The following is a 25,496-nucleotide window of genomic DNA, read 5'->3' on the forward strand; positions in this document are numbered from 1 at the left end:
CATTTTTCGAACCGGATTTGGGGCCCTGTATCTCGGGGCCACTTGGTCCTAGGAACCCCAGCTTTGGATATGTTGTGGTACCAGTTCCACTGGGTTTGCACACCAAATTTGGGGTTCCTAGCACAAAGTGGCCCTGAGATACAGGGCCCCAAAGTCGGTTTGGAAAATGAAATTTTTTGCTGCAGAAAAGTGCTTGACTTGAGTATAAGTCGAGGGGGGCACTTTCAGCGCAAAAAAAATGTGCTGAAAAACTCGACTTATACTCGAGTATATACGGTATATATCTATCTATATATATATAGATAGATATAAAAAAATAATAATGGTATTATATGCTAAATGGTGGTGTGTGGAATTATTTATATGGAGAAAAGATATACATAAATAATGTGAAGATTAACTACGACAATGTTAAATTAATATGTTACATGTGTATTAGGCCTTTTAGAAAAATATTCTAAGTTGGCAGAGCATATAATTCATATAGCTATATATGGTTGAGAGCACAGGGAGTCCATGTGCAAAGGCAGATGGACTGCAAAATCAGGCAACTGGTCAAAGGAGTGAAAGGGATGGAAAAACCAAGTTTCCTCCCAAAAAAAACGCAACAGAAAGAAAAAAAATTAATGATAGATAAGATGTGTAGCAACAAAAAGGCTAGGTTCCTACCTCTATAGCAGGGTTCTCAAACTGGCGGCCCTCCAGCTGTTGCGAAACTACAAATCCCATGATGCATTGCAAGGCTGATAGTTACAAGCATGACTCCCACAGGCAGAGGCATGATGGGAATTGTAGTTTCTCAACAGCTGGAGGGCCACCAGTTTGAGACCCCTGCTCTATAGCTTGTGACCGTTCGCTCCAGCATCCAGCACAGGACTGACCTGAAAGCCGTAGAAAGCGGCCACATAAATACAAAGTATCCCTCCCATTCCAATCAGCCGGAATCAGCACAGCTGATCCGGCTAGAGAGGAGACAGGGAGGGAGGGCAGGGTCTGTTCCAAAAAACCCACTGAACCGTGCGTGCACAGCCACGTCTACAGCACACGCGCGGTGACGTAGTGCGCCGTAATGGAGCCACGCCCACCGACACGCATATTTTTCAAACTAGATTTTCCTCAATAACCTCTGTGCCTTAAAAGTCCACCACAAGGGGATTTTTTTTGTTCTCTATAATACTGGATGTGGCACAACCCAATACTCAAATATAGCCGACTCACCACTTGTAAACTGATGTGGCAGCGATCAGGGATAATGTTTCTAGCTGCACTGGCTCTGGTGACACTGGTGTGGCTGGCAGTCAGGAACACTGCTGCTGGCTGCACTGGTCTGGTGGCAATCAGTAACACTGCTGCTGGCTTACACTGGTCTGCTGACACTGGCACTGGCGTGGCTAGGGATCAGGAACACTTTTGTGACTTCCATGCCTGTTCAGTATTTTCCTGCACCTTGGGACCACAGGCAAAGGCATAACTATAGAACCTAAAGACATTTAAGGGAGACTCACCACAGGCGCACTCGCCATGGCAAAAAAGTGGAGGAGACTGTGGCTGGATGGACTGATATAGTGACACTGTTCTGGGGTAGCTAGCTATTAGGGACACTGGCTGGCTGCACTAATGACACTGTACTGAGGACTGCCGCACCTGCTGAAAGCTCCTCTCTGTACCCTTTCTCCTCTTGAATGGAGAAAAGATACAGAGTATATTTTTCTCCTTGCTAGAGGAGATGTAAACAACAACAAAAAAGTGTGTAAAAACAGGAGTTAGACTTACTGGTAACTATTTCCAGTAGTCTTCCAGGACAGCCCTTGAGAGATGGAGCTCCTCCCATCACCACAGGAAACACATTGCCCATACAGTTCAAAAGGTGGTCCCTCAGTATTATGTCCAGTCATAACCAAGAACCGAAGGACAGAACTGAAAAACATAAGTTAATTCACAATACACTTCAAGGGTGGGATCGTGCTGTCCTGGAAGACTACTGGAAATAGAGTTACAGGTAAGTCTAACTCCAGTTTTCCCCAGTCATCTTCCAGGACAGCCCTTGAGAGGATCCCCAAGGTCAACAGGTCTAGCCGGTAGTGTTTTGTAAAGGTGGAAAAGCATGACCACGTAGCCGCCTTGCAAATCTACTCTGGGTTGGCACCAGCCTTTTCTGCCCAGGAAGATGGAAGAACCCTTGTGGAGTGTGCTTTAATACCTTTAGGAGTTTCTCTATCTAGAACTCTGTACCCCTCAGTGATAGGCAATCTGATCCACCTAGCTAAAGTAACTTTAGAGGCCCGCCGACCCTTATGTTTACCCAGGGCTTTTTTTTCCTTGGAGAAAAGGTGCAGAAACTCACCCCCCGGTCCCCTAGGCCACACCTGTCTCCGCCCCTTTAGAGAACAGGTAAACTTTGGGGGGGCTATAAAATTTGTTAGTAAAAAGCAATGTAGTAAAATGCACAACACATTAGAAATATCCAGCTCTTACCAAAGTAAACGCAGAGGCACTTGCAGATTATTTCAACTGGTCCATATCCAGCAGAGAGACACCCTCATATCACTCAAGAGACAGGCCCATATCCAGCAAAGAGACAGGCCCAAAACCAGCAAAGAGACAGGCCCAAAACCTGCAAAAAGACAGGCCTATATCCTGCAAAAAGACAGGCCCCATAACCAAAAAAGAGAAAGGCCCATAACCAGAAAAGAGACAGGCCGATATCCAGAAAAGAGACAGGTCCATATCCAGCAAACAGACAGGCCCATAACCAGCAAACAGACAGGCCCATAACCAGCAAACAGACAGGCCCATAACCAGCAAACAGACAGGCCCATAACCAGCAAACAGACAGGCCCATATCCAGCAAAGAGACAGGCCCATATCCAGCAAAGAGACAGGCCCATATCCAGCAAAGAGACAGGCCCATAACCAGCAAAGAGACAGGCCCATAACCAGCAAAGAGACAGCTACATATCCAGCAAAGAGACAGGGCCATAACCAGCAAAGAGACAGGCCCATAACCAGCAAAGAGACAGGCCCCTAACCAGCAAAGAGACAGGCCCCTAACCAGCAAATAGACAGCTCCATATCCAGCAGAGACAGCAACATAACCAGCAAATAGACAGCCCCATGTCCAGCAAAGAGACAGCCACATAACCAGCAAATAGCCCCATATCCAGCAAAGAGACAACTCCATATCCAGCAGAGACAGCCCCATAATCAAATAGACAGCTCCATATCCAGCAGAGACAGCAACATAACCAGCAAATTGACAACTCCATATCCAGCAAAGAGACAGCTCCATATCCAGCAAAGAGACAGCTCCATATCCAGCAGAGAGACAACTCCATATCCAGTAGAGACAGTCTCATATCCAGCAGAGACAGCCCCATAACCAGCAAATAGCCCCATAACCAGCAAATAGACAGCCCCATAACCAGCAAATAGACAGCCCCATATCCAGCAAATAGACAGCCCCATATCCAGCAAAGAGACGGCTACATATCCAGCAAAGAGACAGCTACATATCCAGCAAATAGATAGCCCCATAACCAGGAAAGAGACAGCCCCATGTCCAGCAAATAGACAGCTACATATACAGTAAAGAGACAGGTCCATATCATATCCAGCATAGAGACAACCCTTTCCAGCTCAGAGACACCCACAGACCCACATCCAAGCACCATTAACAAAGCCCCATCCTGCATGAATACTTTACCAGGAAAGGCTGCACAGCTTCTCTGCAGTCAGGCTACATGTGTCATGCGATTGCTCTCTCTCCCTTCACATATATCCAAGAGAGACTGCCGCCGAAAGTAGCATTCAGTCTGCAGGGAGAGGCGGAGTGTGGATGATATCACTCCGCCCTCCACTGTCTCAGGCATGCTGCAGCCGGAACCATGTACGATCGCTGGCTTATGCCGTCTCCCATTCATGCCTGCTTCCACGTCTGTGTCTGGCATAGGTGGCGGAACGGCGTTCCAGCGCATTCCGCCAGAAAAAAAGTCCTCCGTTTACCAGAAACTAAAACAAAATGCGAATCTGCTATTCTAAAAAGCTTTATAGCTTCTAGATAAACTAAAAGGCATCTTTTAACATCCAACATATGAAATTATTTTTCTTTTTCATTTGAAGCGTTTTGAGAAAAGGTAGGTAGAATGATGTCCTGAGATTTATGGAACTTGGACGCTACCTTAGGCACAAACCCAGGATTCGTTTTTAAGATGACCCCATCGTCAAGGATTTGGAGGAAAGGATTTTTAGTGAAGAGCGCTTGCATTTCACGCACTCTATTAGCTGAAGTGATTGCGATTAATAGCACAGTCTTAAGAGTGAGTAATCTTAAAGAGGCTTCTGAGATTGGCTTAAAAGATGCCCTAAGAAAGGCTCTGAGAACTACCAATAGGTCCCATGATGGAGTCTGTGGCCTTGGACTGGTCTGTATTTTGAGATGGCTTTGCAGAACCTCCTGTAAGGATCTTTCTAAGTACACACTTAAAGCAGTGATCTGTACCTTGATTGTACTAAGCGACAACCCTTGATCGATCCCACCTTAAAGGGGTTGTAAACCCTTGTGTATTTCACCTTAATGCATCCTATGCATTAAGGTGAAAAAACTTCTGACACTGTCCAGCCCCCCACCACTTTACTCACCTGAGCCTGTTCGTTCCCTTGGTGGAGACGCGCTCTTCCTCTCTGCTTGTTGTCTCGGCTCTTGATTGGATAGATTGACAGCAGAGCAGTCATTGGCTCCCGCTGCTGTCAATCAAATCCAATGACGCAGGCGCCGGGAGCGGGGCCCGAGTCGGCATTCTTTGTCTATGGTCGCAAAATGCTGGACTCGGGAGCACGCCCGTATGGTAACCCCCAGGGAGAACGCTTCTCGTAGGGGGTTTACCAATGTGGGGAGGAACTGATAGCTGCCACCAGGGGACCATAGAACAGGTGGATCGGGGCCACTCTGTGCAAAACGAACTGCACAGTGGAGGTAAGTATGACATGTTTGTTATATAAAAAAAAAATACGAGGGTTTACAATCACTTTAAATGAACTCCAAGATGTTTGCTGAGTTCCTGCTTGCATGTGTCCTACTGCTTAGCCATCCATTAAACTTTTTCCAGATCTTGCCATAGATAGCTCTAGTGGCTGGTTTGCGGCTCTTGTTCTTTAGGATCTCTGCTTCAGTAGTCACGCTGTTAGTTTTAGTGTGGCAAGTTTCCGGATGTACCAGAGGTCCTTGCGAGAGAAGGTTCTTCCTGAGGGGTAACCTCAAAGGGGGCTGGTCTGCTAATTTGAGAAGTGTTAAAAAACACATTCTCCTGGGTAAGAGACCCACCAAGACTAACTGTGTCTCTTCCAAGAGAAATTTGGCTAGAACCCTTGGGATGAGGTGGAGGAGTGGAAACGCGTAACAGAGATTGAAAGCCCAGGGTTCTGTAGAGCATCCACCACCAGGGGCTAATCCCCCGGGTTTAGTGAAAAGAATCTTGGGACGTTTGCAATCTTCTTGGTTGCAAATAAATCCACTTCTGGGTTTCCCCAGTATGAGACACTATGTTGTTGAATATCTCTGGGTGCAGAGACCATTCCTGATTTGAGACTTGTCGACTGAAAAAACATATCGTTCTGCTCTCTCTTCAAATGAACCACAGAAATAGACTTGAGAATCTGTTCTGTCCACTGAAAAATTGTTTTGGCCACTAACTTCAATCGGAGACTCTTGGTACCCCCTTGTTTGTTTATAAATGCTACGACTGTCGTATTGTCAGAGAGGATCTGGAGGTGATGACCCCAGATCTGTTCCTGAAAGGCTAGGAATTCCTTGGAGATAGCTGTCAGTTCTCTCCAATTGGAGGAGAATCTTCGCTCTTCCGGGGTCCACCTGCCCTGCGCCCAACAGTTATTGAGATGAGCTCCCCATCCCCAACTGCTGGCATCTGTGGTCAGTATGCAAGCATTCAGTGTACCCCTTTCTGAAGGTTCTCCCTGTTCTTCCACCACTATAGGGACCGTTTCACCCTGGAGGGAATTGTTATTTCCTCTTCTAGGTCTTGGTCTCTCAAATCTCCCAGAAGAAAGCCCTGTAGGCTCCTTTGGTGGAAGCGGGCCCATTATACGGCAGGTATTGAGGCTGTCATTAAGCCCAGGGCTGACATCACTTCCCTTACTGTTCAATTGTGGCTGGATTGGACGTAAGACATTTTCTGATTCAAGCGGGGTATCTTTTCTTCTGGAAGTACTATCTTCTGTTCTCTGGATTGGATGGTGTAACCCAAAAAGACAATTGTTTGGGCTGGAAATGCTAAATCTTGTCTTCAATCTGAATTGCTAGGCGGAGAAATTTTTGACATTCTTTCCTTATAGGGATATGTAAATAGGCATCTTTTAGATTCAACGTTGCCATGAAGTCTTCTTTCTGTAGAAGGTTTCTTATTGAATAAATGGACTCCATGCGAAATCAGATCTTGTATCAGATGTGATATGACTGATTTCTGATTGGGACTCTAAAACAAAGTTAATACTGCAGCTGCAGGAACAGATTCACAGGACTCAATCACTGTGTTTAAAATGTCCATTCCGTGTCAAAATGTATTATTACATGTTATTTTATACATAGATAAGAAAGGGGTGGTGTGAGATGTTATTAAAAACGAACAAATAGAAATATATTATTAAAAGCTAGCGAATAGAACAATTGCAAAAATAAAACATTGAGAAGGCAGGGGGGAGTAAAGAGCGTTTAGTAGGAGATGTTTCTGTGTGTTAGGTGAAGGTTACAGAACACATTTCAACTGTGAGAACAAAATGGAGTCTCTTGTGCTTAAATGAACAGTACAGTGAATGTCCAGGTCAGATGGAATAAGTTCAAGAACCGGAGATTCATAATTAGTCTGAATTTCCCGGATGGTTTTCATATCACAAGTAGAAAAAAAGAGAAGAAACTGCGCTAAGATATAAAATGTGTACCTATAAATAATGAAATCTGTTATATAATGGAAGAAGCAATTCTCCTGTGTGACATTAAAACAGTGAAAAGATATGAAAAGAAAATAGAACCACGCTAAATCTGTGAGTTTAAACAGATATAAACCATGAATCTCTTCTCTATTCTGCTACTGACCACCTACTGTATATGACATAATCTCTCCCCTGTCCTGACCTGGCCACCTCTGTTTACAACAGTTCACCCTCATTATCACTAGATGCACTTGCTCCTCTAACCACACACAGAATCAGGCCCCGACCGTTACAACCCTGGCAAACTGACAACACTAGAAATATCAAGAGACATTGCCGTGCTCTTGAACGACTGTGGCGTAAAACCAAATGCGTTCTCTTGAACGACTGTGGCGTAAAACCAAATGCCTGCAAGACTTCACCCTATATAAATCTGCCCTTCTAAAATACAATTCATGCCTCCATGCTGCCAAACAAGCCTACTTTGTCTCTCTTATTAATTCCTTGTCATCCAGTCCCCGTCGGCTCTTCTCAACCTTTAACTCTCTGCTTCGCCCCCTCTACCCACTAACTCACTCACCGCCCAAGAGATTGCCAATCACTTCAAAGACAAGATTGATGCAACTCGTGAGGACACCTCCACTGTGCGTACATCTTCCCCACCCAACATACCTTGACTAACAGCACATTCAACACTCTCCTCTTTTGAATTGGCTACTACTGAAGAGGTTACAAAACTTTTCTCAGATGCCCACCTAACCAATTGTCCCTTGGATCCTGTTCCCTCACAACTACTATGGTCACCCTATTCTTCTATCCTATGCTCCCTCACTCACATCTTCAATCTCTCCCTCTCTAGTGGCACCTTCCCCTCCCCTCTAAAACATGAGCAGATCACTCCCATACTTAAAAAGCCCTCACTGGACCCTACCGACCTGAACAACTTAAGACCCATCTCATTGCTCCCATTCACCTCTAAACTTCTAGAACGCTTAGTCTACAACCGTCTTAGCTCCTACCTCAGTGAAAATAACCTTCTTGACCCCTTACAGTCTGGCTTTCGCTCGCAGCACTCCACAGAAACTGCCTTACTAAAACTCACTTTTTACTAATTTACTAACTGCTAAAACCAATAGCCAGTTCTCCATACTCCTACTACTTGACCTCTCTGCGGCCTTTGATACTGTTGACCACCCGCTCCTGCTCAATAAACTACATTCCCTTGGCCTCCGAGATTCTGCTCTATCCTGGTTCTCTGCCTATTTATCACAGCGCTCCTTCAGCGTCACCTACAACTCTGTCTCCTCCTCTCCATTGCCCCTTTCTGTGGGGGTCCCCTAAGGCTCTGTTCTTGGACCCCTTCTCTTCTCTATCTACACCTCCTCCCTTGGTCACTTGATAACTGCCCACGGCTTCCAATACCACTTATACGCTGATGACACCCAAATCTATCTGTCTACTCCTCACCTCACTCCTTCTGTCTCCTCTCGCATTACTAACTTACTAACTGACATATCAGCATGGATGTCGCACCACTTCCTTAAACTAAATCTCTCTAAAACTGAGCTATTATTATTTCCCCTGCCCGTGCCCCCTCCATGACTTTTTCTTCAAAATCAACAATGCAACCATCAGTCCTTCCCCTCACGACAGGGTACTAGGTGTAATCCTAGACTCTGACTTGTCATTTCAGCCTCAAATCCAATCGTTGTCAAAAGTTTGTAGAAGTCACCTCCGTAACATCTCTAAAATTCGCCCCTTTTTAACAAATGAAACCACCAAGCTCCTCATTCACTCCCTTGTTATCTCTCGCCTTGACTATTGCAACTCCCTTCTCATTGGCCTGCCTCTCCATAGGCTATCCCCTCTTCAGTCTATCATAAATGCTGCTGCCAGACCTATCCACCTTACCAACCACTCAGTGTCTGCCAACCCTCTCCTCCAATCCCTACACTGGCTCCCAATCACCCAGCGAATTAAATTCAAAATACTAACCACAACATACAAAGCCATTCACAACTCTGCCCCGAGCTACATCCCCAATCTTGTCTCCAAATATCACCCAAATCGTCCTCTCCGCTCTTTTCAAGACCTCCTACTCTCAAGCTCTCTTGTCTCCTCCTCTCATGCTCGTCTCCAGGATTTCGCCAGAGCCTCTCCCATCCTCTGGAACTCGCTACCTCCACTTGTCCAGCTATCCCCTACTCTTGCTACCTTCAGGCGATCCCTGAAAACTCATCTCTTCAGGAAAGCCTATCACTTCTCTAACTAATCTTTTACCACTTCCATCAGCTCATTTCCCACAGTTACAACATTTCGTACCACCTGCCCCACCCTATTAGATTGTAAGCTCTTCTAAGCAGGGCCCTCTTAATCCTCCTGTATTTTATTGGATTATAACTGTACTGTCTCCCTTTTATATTGTAAAGCGCTGCGTAAACTGTTGGCGCTATATAAATCGTGTATAATAATAAAGTGAACAGATGTGTGAATGTGGTTATTAAGGCAATAATCTCAAAGTACCAAAAATGAAAACTTTGTAAACCATTAATAAAAAATAATAAATTTAAAATGAAAAATGAAAAATATAAATAAAAATTACTAATCAATGTCCAAACAAGGCAAAAAGTCTTAGTGTAACAAGCTATAAAAATACGACATCCACCTGTGCAAAACTTAGGGACAAAGTCCATCCACAAATGAAATGTATCTTCAATCACTGATGAACGAAAAGCTGTGTTGAATCCACCACCACTATAGAAAGAATCACTTCTTACCAGATATCCGCGATCCCCCGTTACAGAGGATCAAGGAAAGCATGTAGTATAGGCACAGCTTAACTCCAAGGCACACCAAGCTTGCTTGCTACCCTCCAAATGTCCTCATTGGTACTCAAGCCCATGAATGGATACCTGTGGCATGTAAAAAATATAAAAGCTCCAATAGTGTAAAAAACCTTTGGGTTTATTTGAAAGATTAAAAACAAAGTATCGCACTTACAATGTTGCATCAATAAGAACGCCTGAAGTCCGAAATGCCGGCCGGCACTTAGGACTTCAGAATTACGTCGACCAGTGCCCCTGGACGACGTAATTCTCTTATCCAGAAGGACGGGTTTGTTTGAATGTGCGCCGTTTGGCACTTTGGACTACGTAGGACCCACTAATCATGGGGTACTTTGTCGCTGTAAGTGGGCTTAGCACCATATAGCAATATGGTGTGACCAAATGCCCATTTTTTTGATAATGTTTTTTGAAAAAGTCTAGGTGTTTTAAATTAGCCTTGCTGGAGGTAAATATCTTTTTTGCATGTGTGCGCTGTAATATTTTGTTCTGTTGTGTCCGCCATAATGTCGCAGTCACGATAAACGCTGATCACTGCCATTGCTAGTAAAAAAAAAAATATTAATAAAAATGCCATAAAACTATCACCTATTTTGTAGATGCTATAACTTTTGCGCAAACCAATCAATATACACTTATTAAAAATATGTAGAATATGTATCAGCCGAAACTGAGGAAAAAAAATTTTTTTTATAAATTTTTTGGGGATATTTATTATAGAAAAAAGTAAAAAGTAATGCGTTTTTTTTCAAAATTTTCGCTCTTTTTTAGTTTATAGCGCAAAAAATAAAAACAGCAGAGGTGATCAAATACCACCAAAAGAAAGCTCTATTTGTGGGAAAAAAAAGGACGTCAATTTTGTTGGGGAGCAACATCGCACGACCGCGCAATTGTCAGTTAAAGCGATGCAGTGCCGAATTGCAAAAAGGGCTCTGGTCTTTGGCCAGCCAAATGGTCCGGGGCTGAAGCGGTTGATGTCACAATTAGGGCATTTCTTCAGGTCCAATTTGTCCTCCCTGGAGGTTTATTTTGCCTGAAACACAGAATGAGTAGGGGCATTAACTATCTAGCCCCCCCAAATCAACACTCGGGTGCCGCACATCAGCAGTAGACCGTCTCCTCTAGGACTGTGAGGAATCCACCACCTAGGGGTTCCCTAGTCCAGCCCTGCCGACCACCACCAAAGAAAAGCACATAAAAGGGTCTGCCCAGCAGCCTATCTGTGCTTTGCTGGTGCCTGCATCGCCCGGAGTGTCCTGCAAGTTAGCTTCCATGGTCCCCCGCTGTTAGTCTGATTAGGGCTGACGCTGGCCAGGAGTTTGTAGGCCTAGCCTGGCCTGGAAAGTCTCGGTGCATGATGATGACGTCAGTTCCGCCGGAAATTACGCGTACGGCGTCTCTGGCCCAGAGGTGTCCAGCATGGCCAGAGAGAGAACAGACCACCGCTTCACCTGGCCAGGCCTTCAGTCACCAGGGAAACTGCCATCAACATGCCACTGACCCTCATCAGGCACTGGAAGGTGGTGGGAAACGGGTCTGCTCCTGGGTCAGCTGGACGGTACCCGGGCAAAAAAGTGGGTAGGGATCTACTAAGAGAGCCATTTGTTGGATAGGACCCAGTCCCCCTGGAAGGTCTCTTCTTCCCTTCAGGCAGCCCCTGAGAGATGTAGTCTTCCCTAAAAAAATAATAAAACCTGGTTCCTCAGCAACATGCTCCTCCGTCAGAGGAAACACAAATGACTGGCCATAGTCCTGAGGGACAGCCTTTTGAACTGTATGCGCGATGTGTGTTTCCTGTGGCAATGGGAGGAGCTCCATCTCTCAAGGGCTTTCCTGGAAGACAAGTGGGGAAAAAAATAAAACACGTGGACCAGGGTTTAATCTAAGTCAGGGTCAAAGGTCATGGGTAGGTACAAAGATTAAGGTCAGTGTGTTTTGGGTAAGATAAAAAAAAAAAAGTTTTTTTAAGCACTTGCCATCCCCTTCCTACCCAGGCCAATTTTCAGCTTTCAGTGCAGTCGCACTTTGATGGTCAAACAGCACTGTACCTGTATGAAATTTTTATAATTTTTTTGAGACAAATAGAGCTTTCTTTTGGTGGTATTTAATCACCACTGGGTTTTTTATTTTTTGCTAAACAAATGTAAAAAAGACCAAAAATTTGGAAAAAAAAACTTTGTTTCGGTTATAAAATTTTGCAAATAAGTAATTTTTCTCCTTTACTGATATGCGCTGATGAGGATGTACTGATGAGGCTGCACTGATGACCAGTTCCCTGATTATCAATGTAAATGTCCCCGATTACAGGAAACCTGGTTATCAGCACTGACAGTGCTGAGGAAAGGAAATGCCGATACGATGGCATTTGTTTACATGGTAACGCCTATCATTGGACACAAATGATCACATGTTAAAGAGCCGTCACCTCGGGCTTTCACACTGGAGAGACAGGAGAGGCTCTTTACAGGTGCTATTTTTAAGGGTTATAGCACCTGTAAAGTGCCTCAAAATTAAAGCAGCCTAATGCCCCGTACACACGGTCGGAATTTCCGACAACAAGGTCCTATCACACATTTTCCGTCGGAAAATCCGACCGTGTGTACAGGGCATAAGACTAAGTTCCCACTAAGCCACAATCCATGTACGTTTTCGGCGTTCAAAACGTAGCGGGTGTCAGTGCAAATTTAGCGACGTTGCAAAACGCAGTGCATTTTCCGGCACTGGATTGCATTGTACAAAACAACCATGCGATGCGGTTGCAAGATTGCTGCATGCACATCTTTTGTGTGATGCAGTGCGATCTGAGCCCATTCAAAATGAATGGGCTCAGAGAGCACTGCACCCCATTCCTGTGAAATTCAGTGCAGTTCCTGTGTGATTCAAATGCGGAACTGAGCCTAAGAAGTTGCAATAATATGTAATGTCTTACTAACACATGTAAAAGTTGCAAAACTGGGTTCGGGTGGTAAAAAAAAAAAAAAAACAGTATATATAGATTTTTTTCTTTAATGAGGGTACAGCTCTACAATAAAACGCACAAAGTACAGAGAAGCAATTGTTGATTAGCCAGAAATCCAGCATGCTCCTCACTTCCTGTTTGGGTGACAACCCCCGAGCCATTTTTGCTACGATACTCAGACAGTGTTGTCAGCCCTGCCTGATGGGCTACGGGACTTCAGCTAATCGCTCTCCATTTAAATAAGTTGTTTCTTCCTAGAGGAACAAAATAAAAGAATAAAAAGAAGGAATGTTGGGACAAGCTCTAGAGAGGGAGGTTTGGGAGTAAATTTGGGTAATACTTGGGCATACACTTTAAACAGCTGCTGTGTCCTACAAAGAACTGACAAGTGCCCAAATTCTGCATTTTATTGTTCCCGGCTGAACTTACCTCTCAGCATGCGTGACCCTTTCAGTTAAGAGGAAAATGAATACACCGTACAACATATAACTTTATTTGTCACCTGAACATTTGTACAAGGAAAATTATAATGTACAAAAGCCATGAAGCAGCCAACTACAGTCCAATATACAGAACTCTGTTTAACAAAGAAAATAATTAAGGCATTTTTTTAAATTGGTTCCTTTACCCGCAAACACACACAAATACAAATTGTAAAACATAGGTTTTCCACTTTCATAACGAACCTGCAGGCTTACTGGGTAAGACATCGAAAAGAGAAATGAGCATAAAGAAAAACACACCAGCCAATCAGATTTAAACATTTGTGGAAGAAAAGTGCAAGGTGATTTCCAATTGGCTGCTGTAGGTAACAGCTCCTTTGGCGTGCTTCTTTGCTTTATGATATAAGCCTGCTTTGATGTGCGTCAACAGCGAACCTGCATGAAATAATGGATTCAGATTTGGTGAAGTAGACAAACTGTTAATTGCTGCCGATTGCTAAAGTGACATTCTGCACATCTCTAGTGAAAATTGTGTTCTAGGGATTTTCACCACTCCAAGCCATGCAGCGGGTGCTTGAGGGGTTGGAGGCAGATGAACTCTGAAACGCACACCTTCTCTAGCTGGGTACCAATTGCAGCATCTAATCCAGGAGCGGTGTAAGGCCAAGACTTCCAGTCCCCCGTGATTATCACTGTGACTTCTTTAGCTGAATGCTGGGGATGATAGGAAAATGGTATGCGACTCTGCATAAAGTCTTAGATCCCATACAAACCATTAGATTTTCTGCAGATTTTTTTGTCTTCAGATTTACCAAAACCATGTACCGCAAGGGCCTGCCTGACTGCATACAAATTGAAACTCTTAAGGTTTAACCTCATATTATATGGTTTTGGTAAATCTGAAGAAAATCTAATAGCGTGTATGGGGTCTTAATCTTTCTCACTCCACCAGCACTAGGGCTGCCACCTGTCTGGGATTCACCCCCACAGTCCGGGTTTTGAATCTTGTGTCCAGGTTTCAGTCTGCCTGAAAACTGCACACATTATCCAGACAGGACTGTGGCTCTCCAGTGCCGCGTATACACGACCGGTTTTGCCGTCTGAATAAACTCCGAAGGTTACTCCGACAGAATTCCATTCAAGCGGTCTTGCCTACACACAGTCACACTAAAGTCCGACCGGCCAGAACGCGGTGACGTACAACACTTATGACGGGACTAGAAAAAGGAAGTTCAATAGCCAGTAGCCAATAGCTTCCATCTGGTACTTGCTTCAGAGCATGCGTCGTTTTTGGTCCATCGGTACAGCATACAGACGATCGGTTTGACGATAGGAATTGGTTCCGTCAGAAATAATTACATGTTCCATTTCTAGGTCTGTCAGAAATTTCAAAAAAAAAAAGTCCGATGAGGCCTACACACGAATGGAATAGACGATGAAGAGCTTCTGTTGGACATTCCACTCGTGTGTACGCGGCTTTAGATAGCTGGAAAGAGAATTGGGTGTTCTCCCCCCCCCTCCAGCCTGCAGGAGGCAGTAGAGAGCAGGCACAGCTAAGTGTCAGCGCAGCACCGCAGGGGAGTGAAGACTGGAGAGAGGAAGGAGGAGCTGCATTGTTTTCATTTTGATGCCTGGAGGGACACCTGATGTAACTAGGGACTGTCATGGGGGCACCTGATCTAAGGGGGGACTCTGAAGGGGGCACCAAAGGTTGCCACCTTTGTGTTCCATTTGTTTTCCATGCTACAAAAAAAATAGTTGCGTGACGTTAAAGTGTTTAGGTTTGGCTTGAAGAAAAGGTGGCAACCCTAACCAGCCCTGAAATGATTAAATCCGACGGCCAGTGATATCATTGACCCTTTAAAATGCTGGAATTTGCAGAAGACATGAGAACTTTACAGCTGGGCAGGACTGGTCATCTGACACAAATCAGGAATATTGAACTGAAGTACACTATATGCAAAAAAATAGACCCAGAGGTTACCTTCAGTGACCACATGAAGATCTTGATCTGCTTGGCTCCACCTCCTCTCTACTGGTCAACAAAGACATCCGTTGCAATAAACCACCAACTACTTGGCCCTTTAAGGGGCTGTTTACTGCAGATCAGTAGGTTGGCTCCCGATCGTGTGGTAATGTGATTGGCTGTCATAATAAACAGTAAAGATGTGAGTGACAGCGCGGCCACTGTGTTGGGGGTGCTGAGTAAATGGGCTCCCAGCACCGATGCCCCCTGTAGGCATACACCTGGCAGCAAAGTGTTCAAGTCCACCGCTGTTCTGCTATATAGATGTATATGGCCGGCAGCAATAGGTTAAAAGACCAAGCGGAAGCCACAAGGTAGGATGTGACGGGCCAAGGTCACCTTTTGCAGGTAAAGTCAAAGGTTTGCATATATACTTCAGCTGTTTCTATCTTTGAATCTACTGATTATTCCAACATCCAGATGTCACTGAAGGTAATATCTGGAGTATTTTGTGATCATATGTTCCATATCAATTACCCCTGTAATAGGTATTGTACAGAAGCCATTGCTCTCCTGAAAATGCATATTGCCCGGCCGCAGATGTTTCAATAGTTTCTAAGTCATTGACCTGGAACTGGTATGCAGATAATAATTTGGCTTTCCCCCTTCCACCTGCTGGTTCCAGGTTTGCGACTGGAGAAGCGGCAGACAAGCCAAGCAATTGGCAGTAAGTAAGCAGAGAAAAAAATTCCTTTCAAATGGAAACCTCGCAAGAAAAGTCACCGTTTTCTCTATTGGTCACAATCTGGAAAAGCGCTAAAAAGGAATTGCTGTACAAAAAGGAAACATTTCTCTGGCCGCTATTTAACCACTTCAGCCCCGGAAGATTTTACCCCCTTAATGACCACGTTATTTTTTGCGATACTACACTGCGACGCTTTAACGTTTTAACTGACAATTACACGGTCATGCGACATTGTACCCAAACAAAACTGACGTCCTTTTTTTTCCCCACAAATAGAGCTTTCTTTTGGTGGTATTCGATCACCTCTTTTTTTTTTTTATTTGTTGTGCTACCAACAAAAAAAGACTGACAATTTTGAAAAAATATTGCAATAAGTGTATATTGATTGGTTTGCGCAAAAGTTATAACGTCTACAAAATAGGGGATAGATTTATGGCATTTTTATTATTTTTTCTTTTTTTAGTAGTAATGGGGGTGATCTGCGATTTTTATCGGGACTGCGATATTGCGGCGGACAGATCGGACACTTTTGACACTATTTTGGGACCAGTGACATTTATACAGCGATCAGAGCTAAAAAATAGCCACTGATTACTGTGTAAATGTCACCGGCTGGGAAGGTGATAACAATAGGGAGTGATCAAGGGGTTAACCGCATTTCCCTTCCCGTGTTCTAACTGTAAGGGGGATGGGCTACCTAGGACATGACAGATCACTGCTCCCGATGACGGGGGATCTACTGCTCCCTGTTATGTCACTAGGCAGAACAGGGAAATGCCTTGTTTACATTCCCCTGTTCTGTCTCTCCTCGTCGCGATCGCGGGCCACCAGCGGACATAGATTCTGTGGGAGCCGCAGGGATGCTCCCGCGGTTCGCCCGCTAGCCTGGGATTATGAAGGGACATACGGGTATGCCATTTTGTGCACCCGTGCCATTCTGCCGACATACATCGGCGTGCGGTGGTCGGGAAGCAGTTAAAAACAATCAAATTTTACAGGAGCCAGCAGGGAGCAAAACCATCGGCTCCTGTAAGGGGGGGTTGTGTTGGGCTACAGACCCGGACCATGCTTCATGTTGAAATATGGTCAGAAAGAAGGGAGTTGGCATTTGCTACAAAGCAATCCAGATCTGGGCAATTCTACACCAGCTAAACCACTTAGCGCTCACCCGGCCGCCCGCAGTGTACTAAGAGCGAGCGGCTGTTGTCGGCAAAGCGATGTACCCGTACGTCACTTCCTACTTCTAGGTTCAGGGCACGCATACCCGTCAACAGCATGAGCATGTCAGCAAGTTCAGGCCAATGATTCACAGCTGGGACCTGCTGATCGGCTGTGTACAGTCACAGCCCAGAGCTCTGTGTTGACATTCAAAACACAGAGCTCTGTACACAGGGAACAATCTCTGTTTCTCATCCCTGCTAGAAACTTAAGAGATCAACTAGTAAAAGCAGCACACTTTACACACAGTTAGGCACATATTAAACCCCTTGATTGCCCTAGATGTTAACCCCTTTCCAGCCAGTGTCATTAGTACAGTGACAGTGTATATTATTAGCTCTGATCACTGTATTAAAATCACTGGTGGTGTCAGTAGCAGTAAGTCAGTTCCAACCAGTGTCAAATAGTGTCAGATTTCCCACCGCACTATTGCAGTCTCATTATAACAGTGGTGATGCTTCAGTGACTCTGAAGCTGGTTTGGAGTTTTGAAAAAACTCTAATTGTCTAACCATTTGTTTTGAATGGAAAAAAGAGATTATGTTATATACCATTACCCCTTCCAAAATACTGTAAAATTTTACAATTATAAAAAGTAATATTTTAATCTCAGATGGAACCTTGTGGACTGAGTCAGCCTCTGGTTTCTTCTGTGTCCTGAAAGTTCCAACAGTGAGATCTCCCTGCCAAAATTCCCCAACTCTGATCCAGTCGTCCTGGGAGTTCTCATCCCATTTTATTGGTTCCAGTTTCTCCTGTTACATCTTCCATAGTATACCATAAAATCAAAGAGAGCGAACAGGAAGGGAATCATGGGCACAGTGAGATCCCAGACCAGTGCAGACATGGTGGGAAACCCTCATAATGGGCACAGCCGGTGTTTAGACCCAGGACCTCAGTTTAGGAATGGTGGGAACCCATTATAAAAAGGGCACAGCATGTATAAAGATTGAAAACTCATTGCAGGGATCCTGGGACCCCCCTCATAATAGGCATAGACAGTGGACAGACCTGGGAACTCAGTGCAGAGATCTTACCAACAGAATGGCTGAGAAAAAATATAAGCTATCAGGGGGTTCAACTCTCCAGCAAACCCACCCCCCAAAAAAAAAAAAAAAAAATCAGTTTTAAGTGAAGTATCCCTGTAAGTTGAGGTTATTCTAAAAGCAGAACCCATTATGAGCAGTCTTTGGTTTAGCAGTTTGCTTTGTGCTCCAGGAAAGACACTCTCAGACCTTTCCTGTTTAGTAACACCTTCTCTCTTGTGCGTATCATGAGGAGTGAACCATTAATGACTCCCCAGGACTGTCCTCAGTGCGGTTTGGGAACATGTCCATCCACATAAAAGTTTCTGGTTATTTTGGGGAGTGTAAACTCCGCTCCATTCAGTTCTTCAGTGAGAATAATTTGACATCCAAGTCTGGAGTTCTCCTGTAATAATGGGGCCATGTCCAGCATATCATCTTCCCTATAACAGAGGGAGAAAAAAAGTGAGAATTATAGTGGCCCCTGCCATCTTAGTCAAATAAATAAATCAAATTAGAGCTCCAGGATGTGTGGTTTCTACTGCAACATTTAAGTGTTAAAAGTTGTGATGAAAACTTTAACCGGTTCAATACCGGGCATTTTCACCCCCTTCCTTCCCAGACCAATTTTTAGTTTTCAGCGCTGTCGCACTTTAAACGACAATTGCGCGGTCGTGCGACGCTGTACCTAAACAAAATCAACGTCCTTTTTTCCCCACAAATAGAGCTTTCTTTTGGTGGTATTTGATCACCTCTGCGGTTTTTATTTTTTGTGCTATAAACAAAAGAAGAGTGACAATTTTGAAAAAAACACAATATTTTTTACGTTTTGCTATAATAAATATCCCAATTTTTTTAAAAAAAAACAAATTTTTTCCTCAGTTTCGGCCCATACGTATTCTTCTACATATTTTTGGTATAAAAAAAACGCAATACGCGTATATTGATTGGTTTGCGCAAAAGTTATAGCGTCTACAAAATACGGGATAGATTTATGGCATTTTTTAAAAAATATATATATTTTTTTTTTTTTACTAGTAATAGCGGCGATCGCGATTTTTTTTCGTGACTGCGACATAATGGCGGACACATCGGACACTTTTGACACATTTTTGGGACCATTCACATTTATACAGCGATCAATGCTATAAAATTGCATTGATTACTGTATAAATGTGACAGGCAGTGAAGGGGTTAACCACTAGGGGGACACGAGGGGTTAAATGTGTTTCCTAGGGGAGTGATTATAACTATAGGGGGCGGGGACGTACAAGGGGAGGAGACCGATCAGTGTTCCTCTGTACTGGGAACACAGATCGGTCTCCTCTCAACTGACAGGACGTGGATCTGTGTGTTTACACACACAGATCCACGGTCCGGCCCGGTTAACGGGCACACGCACCGGGTCCCGAGCAACGCGGCGGGCACGCGCGCCCCCTAGAAGGCCGGGAAGCCCAGGACGTCATATGACTTCCACCCAGGATGGGAGATCCCATCTGTGGACGTCATTTGTCTATGGCCAGGTAGTGAAGTGGTTAAAGAATAGCAAAAGTATGACACATTCATTTGGCTCTGTAATGGACACAACTGTGAATACTGGTGAAGAGATCTAACCCCTGGAGTCTTACAGAGATACGAGAATTCAGGTTACCGACAACCAGTCCAAACATTTTTGCCTATAAAGTATACCTGTAGTCAGAGCTGCCCCCTCCATTAAATTTCACTATTGGCAAATGATCAACTCACTAAGCAATAATGAGGGGTGAGCTAGTGTAAAGCCTCGTACACACTATCAGATTTTCAGCAGACCTTTGTCCGAAGGGCGTTGGCCCAAACTTGTCTTGCATACAAACGGCACACAACTGTCGGCCAACAAACACGAACGTAGTGACGTACTACGTGGTTTTTCAGCTCTTTAGCGCCACCCTTTGGGCTCCTTCTGCTAATTTCGTGTTAGTAGAAGTTTGGCGAGTGTTGATTTGCGCTTTTCATTTTGTGCTTTTCAGTTAGTTTCTGAACGGCCGTTCGTCAACCAGCCATGTTGTGGAATCGGAGGAGAAAACGTGTTATTTATTATTGGCCTTGGAGTTATTGCTTTGACCCAAGCCCAGTCCAGGAACAGGAGGAGGAGGATTTGTTGGAGCAAAAATTGGTTGCTTTATTAATCTTGACCAATTATGTCATTTGCCTTTGCTGCGGGAGCTCCAGGAGAATAATCCAGATGTTTTTCGGAATTATCTCCGGATGACGGACCCCTGCTTTCACCAACTCTTGGCATTGTTGACCCCCTATATTAAGAAGCAGGACACGTGCATGAGGCTTTTATTGTATTTTTTTGGTTGAATAATGATTTGATTTGTTATATTTTCTATATTTTTGGATTCATAGAATGCACTTTTTGGTCAAGTTCTATTGGCAGATAGCATGTCTAATTTTATTTGTTTTATTTTTTTAATGCACAATAAAAAAATTGTGGAGGATAATACTTGGCTATGTGTTTTACTTCAAATGACAGTTTGGGAGTAGGCAGTTACATTTTAAAAAATACATACAATGTAAAGTTAACAAGGGACACCAACATAGTTGTATCTTTGATCTTAAAAACTACGGGATAATGGTGTTGTGGTAACTTGCACCAAAAAGAAAAAAAAAATAACAAGCATAATAATATTATTGTTGATATCACTAGAAAAAAAAAAGCCTTTGAAAATTCGTTTGCAATAACTCCATCAGTATCACCAGCAAAGCAGCTTCATTATTATCCCATTAAAGAAGAAGAGAATTGTGAGCTGCATTTCGAGATTTCATAATTTGCCGCGCCCCGAATGTTAATGGCTCGTCCTTGCTTCCAAGCATGCGTGTTTGTACTTTGGACTTTTGTCCGACGGACTTGCGTACACGCGCTCGGAAAATCCGACAACAATTGGATCGTCCGATGGAGCGTACAAACGGTCGGATTTTCCGCCAACAGCCTGTCATCACACATTTCCCGTGGGAAAATCCGATCGTGTGTACGCGGCTTTAGGCCTCTTGCACATAATATCGATGTTTGAGCATCTGCTTTTTTAGACTTAATCCTAGGCGTTTGTTTTGCACGTATACGTGCGTTCACATGCACAATACATTCCTAGGGAAAATGTAATTAAGATCTATGTTCACATGCACACATTTCTGCATATTTGCGTCTATTGCTGCAAAATACTGCATGGAAACACAGATTTTTCTTTTACTCAAGAATACATAGCGCTTTTTTACGTGCTTGTGTGTACAGGCACAATGTAAACAATGGGTTGCATTCTATAAATCGGTTAAAAAAAAAAACTACCGAGTTGTTTCAAAGTGCAGTGATCAAGAGGCCTAAAGTGTCTCTATGTCCCTTTCCTGCAGTCAGATCAGCTTTTTAGTATGTGTGTCTTGTTTGACTACAGATATACTTTTCTTTTCAATGCTTTGATTAGGTTTCAAACAATGAAATACATATTACAGCAGATCACCTTCCAAGAAGAGCAGTTCCTTGCGCCTGCCTCCCTCATACATCATTTTTACAGATATTTTTGTACTGATACATTTCCCAATTCCTCATCTAAGGACGATGAGGGGCAAAAGAGAACTTTGGGTTAGAAGGAAGACATCTTAAACCGGAATATTTTTGTGACCCAAAGAATACTTGCAATATTTACTAATAAAGATTTCATTTTGCAACCAATTGTTTGTGTTTGAGATACAAGTGTAGTTTAAGGCAGGCATGTCCAAAGTCCGGCCCTCGTTCCGGTTTTGAACGGCCCGCCTGGTTATCTGGACATATAAATCTTTTGTGGCCCCAAACGATCCCACAGCACCGGGTCCACAAAAGATATATATCTGGCTGCCTTGGAGGGGACAGGGAGGAGGCGGGACAAGCGCCATGCACACAGGAGGATTTCCTGTACGGCAGCCTCTGTAATGGGAAGTCCCGTCTCCAGCGCCGCCATTGGACGACTGTTCTGTCCATCAAAGGAGGCGGGACCTTCTATTAAAGAGGCCGCCGAGAAAACAGGAGTTTTTCCTGTATCTAATCTTTTGGCACTCGTCCCGCCCCCTCCCTGTCCCCTCCGAGGCTGCAGATGGATGGGCATCAGTCAGGCTGCACTGATTGCAATGGTGAGTCTGAATTCCTGGCCATGGTGGGTGCTGCATTCCTGGCAATGATGGGGGCTGCATTCCTGACAATGGTGGGTGTTGCCTTCCTGGCCATACTGGGTGCTGCATTCTTGGCAATAGGGGTGCTGCATTCCTGGCAATGGGGAGGTGCTGCATTCCTGGCAATGATGGGTGCTGCATTCCTGACAATGGTGGGGGCTGCATTCCTGACAATGGTGGGGGCTGCATTCCTGACAATGGTGGGGGCTGCATTCCTGACAATGGTGGGGGCTGCATTCCTGACAATGGTGGGGGCTGCATTCCTGACAATGGTGGAGGCTGCATTCCTGGCAATGGTAGGTGCTGCATTCCTGGCCATACTGGGTGCTGCATTCCTGGCAATGTGGGTGCTGCATTCCTGGCAATGTGGGTGCTGCATTCCTGGCAATACTGGGTGCTGCATTCTTGGCAATGGTGGGTGCTGCATTCCTGGCCATGGTGGGTGCTGCATTCCTGGCCATGGTGGGTGCTGCATTCCTGGCCATGGTGGGTGCTGCATTCCTGGCCATGGTGGGTGCTGCATTCCTGGCAATGGGGGTGCTGCATTCTTGGCGACGGTGGGTGCTGCATTCTTGGCAATGGTGGGTGCTGCATTCCTGGCCATGGTGGGTGCTGCATTCCTGGCCATGGTGGGTGCTGCATTCCTGGCCATGGTGGGTGCTGCATTCCTGGCCATGGTGGGTGCTGCATTCCTGGCCATGGTGGGTGCTGCATTCCTGGCCATGGTGGGCGCTGCATTCCTGGCCATGGTGGGCGCTGCATTCCTGGCCATGGTGGGCGCTGCATTCCTGGCCATGGTGGGCGCTGCATTCCTGGCAATGGGGGAGCTGCATTCATGGCAAAGGTGGGGCTGCAGATGGGCCCTGACCCTTATTTTGCTTCATAGTTCTTTATTTAAAATTTAAGTTTTTCTTCTGAAACTTCCCTCTTAAAGTGAAGGTGCGTGTTATACGCCAATAAATACGGTATATCCAAATAACATGCCCGAGCTCATCTCTTTACTCACACACAGCCACAAAGGCAAGAGAATTCTTGTTGGGCAGTGTATTAGTGCTCGAACTAACACACAGACCGAATTTTAATGGTTCAAAGTATGTCAGGCAAAATGGTCAGCCCTCATGCATGTTTACTTCATCAAATCTGGCCCTCATTGAAAAAAGATTGGACACCCCTGGTTTAAGGGAAAGACTGCAAAAGCTCTCCACCAACAGGCTAGTAATGCAACTATCCAACACCAGTTCCTTTTTTATAACCCTATCTAACATGAGTGTATCCCCCATCCCTGGTCATGTATTAGAGGGGATGAAAACCCTAGTGTTTTTTCACCTTAATACATCTTTTGGGTACAACGTGCGACGTTGTACCCAAATAAAACTGACGTCCTTTTTTTCCTACAAATATAGCTTTCTTTTGGTGGTATTTAATCACCTCAACAAACAAAAGAGCGTTAATTAAAAAAAAAAAAAATTATGTTTTACCTTCTGCTATCATACATATCCAATAAATGTAAAAAAAAAAAATCTAATTTCTTCATCAATTTAGGCCAATATGTATTCTGCTACATATTTTTAAATATGTAAAAAAAAAATCCCAATAAGTGTATATTGATTGGTTTGCACAAAAGTTATTGTATCTACAAATGATGGGATAGTTTTATGGAATTTTGTATTATTTTTACTAGTAATGGTGGCGCTCAGCGATTTTTAGCGGGACTGCGACATTGCGGTGGACAACTCTGACACCAAGTGACACTTTTTGGGGACCAGTGACACTAACAGTGCTAAGAAAAAGGACTGTCACTGTACTATTGACACTGGCAGGGAAGGTGTTAACATCAGGGGCGATCAAAGGGTTAAATGTGTTCCCTGGGAGTGATTTCTAACTGGGGGGGGTGGGGGTGGATGCTCTGACTGGGGGAAGACAGAGATCAATGTTCCTGCTTAGCATCTACATCTTCTCACCTGTCAGATTGGCGATCTGCCTTGTTTACATAGGCTGACCGCCATTCTGCCTCTATGGGGAACGATCACGGGTGGCCAGCAGACATCGTGACCCGCTGATTGGCTCCACTTCTGTCCAATCAGCACACGATAGGGTCTCCGGCAGCGTTCACCCCCTAGAGGCTATTGCACAAAATGATGCACAGGTACGTGATTTTGCTTAATGTATGTTACGCGGTCGGCAAGTGGTTAAATTGAATGGGTTGTTTTACAAGGTAAGGGTTTATATACAACAAAAGTGAGTAAACCCCTAAGTAAAAATGGCCAAATTGGGCCCAATTAGCCATTTTCCTTCCCCGGCGTCATGTGACTCGTTAGCGTTATAATAATTGTTGCTCTACAGAAAGATGGCCTAGGCTATAAGAAGATTGCCAAGACCCTGAAACTGAGCTGCAGCACGGTGACCAAGACCATACAACGGTTGAACAGGACAGGATCCACTCAGAACAGGACTCGCCATGGTTGACCAGAGAAGTTGAGTGCACGTGATCAGCGTCATATCCAGAGGTTGTCTTTGGAAAATAGACGTATGAGTGCTGCCAGCATTGCTGCAGAGGTTGAAGGGGTGGGGGGTCAGCCTGTCAGTGCTCAGACCATAAGCCGCACACTGCATCAAATTGGTTTGCATGGCTGTCGTCTCAGAAGGAAGCCTCTTCTAAAGATGATGCACAAGAAAGTCCGCAAACAGTTTGCTGAAGTCAAGCAGACTAAGGATATGGATTACTGGAACCATGTCCTGTGGTCTGATGAGACCAAGATAAACGGATTTGGTTCAGATGGTGTCAAGCGTGTGTGGCGGCAACCAGGTGAGGAGTACAAAGACAAGTGTGTCTTGCCTACAGTCAAGCATGGTGGTGGGGGTGTCATGGTCTGGGGCTGCATGAGTGCTGCACTGAAGCAGAGCATGATCCCCTCCCTTCGGAGACTGGGTCGCAGGGCAGTATTCCAACATGGTAACGACCCCAAACACACCTCCAAGACAATCACTGCGTTGCTAAAGAAGCTGAGGATAAAGGTGATGGACTGGTCAAGCATGTCTCCAGACCTAAACCCTATTGAGCATCTGTGGGGCATTCTCAAACGGAAGGTGGAGGAGCGCAAGGTCTCTAACATCCACCAGCTCTGTGATGTCATCATGGAGGAGTGGAAGAGGACTCCAGTGGCAACCTGTGAAGCT

General features: G+C 44.7%; 1 protein-coding gene across 1 annotated transcript in view; it reads right to left on the reverse strand.

The window, feature by feature from the left end:
- Window positions 1–13,216: 13,216 nt before the first annotated feature.
- Window positions 13,217–25,496, reverse strand: part of FDX2 (ferredoxin 2) — a 68,612-nt gene continuing 56,332 nt past the window's right edge. Inside the window, exon 6 of the mRNA XM_073619100.1 lies at window positions 13,217–18,583. Within this exon, the coding sequence (XP_073475201.1) occupies window positions 18,427–18,583 (157 nt within the window). The 3' untranslated portion in view covers window positions 13,217–18,426. The remainder of the gene's footprint in view (window positions 18,584–25,496) is intronic.

Source organism: Aquarana catesbeiana, linkage group LG01 (assembly GCF_042186555.1).
Source record: "Aquarana catesbeiana isolate 2022-GZ linkage group LG01, ASM4218655v1, whole genome shotgun sequence".
Lineage (NCBI taxonomy): Eukaryota > Metazoa > Chordata > Amphibia > Anura > Ranidae > Aquarana > Aquarana catesbeiana.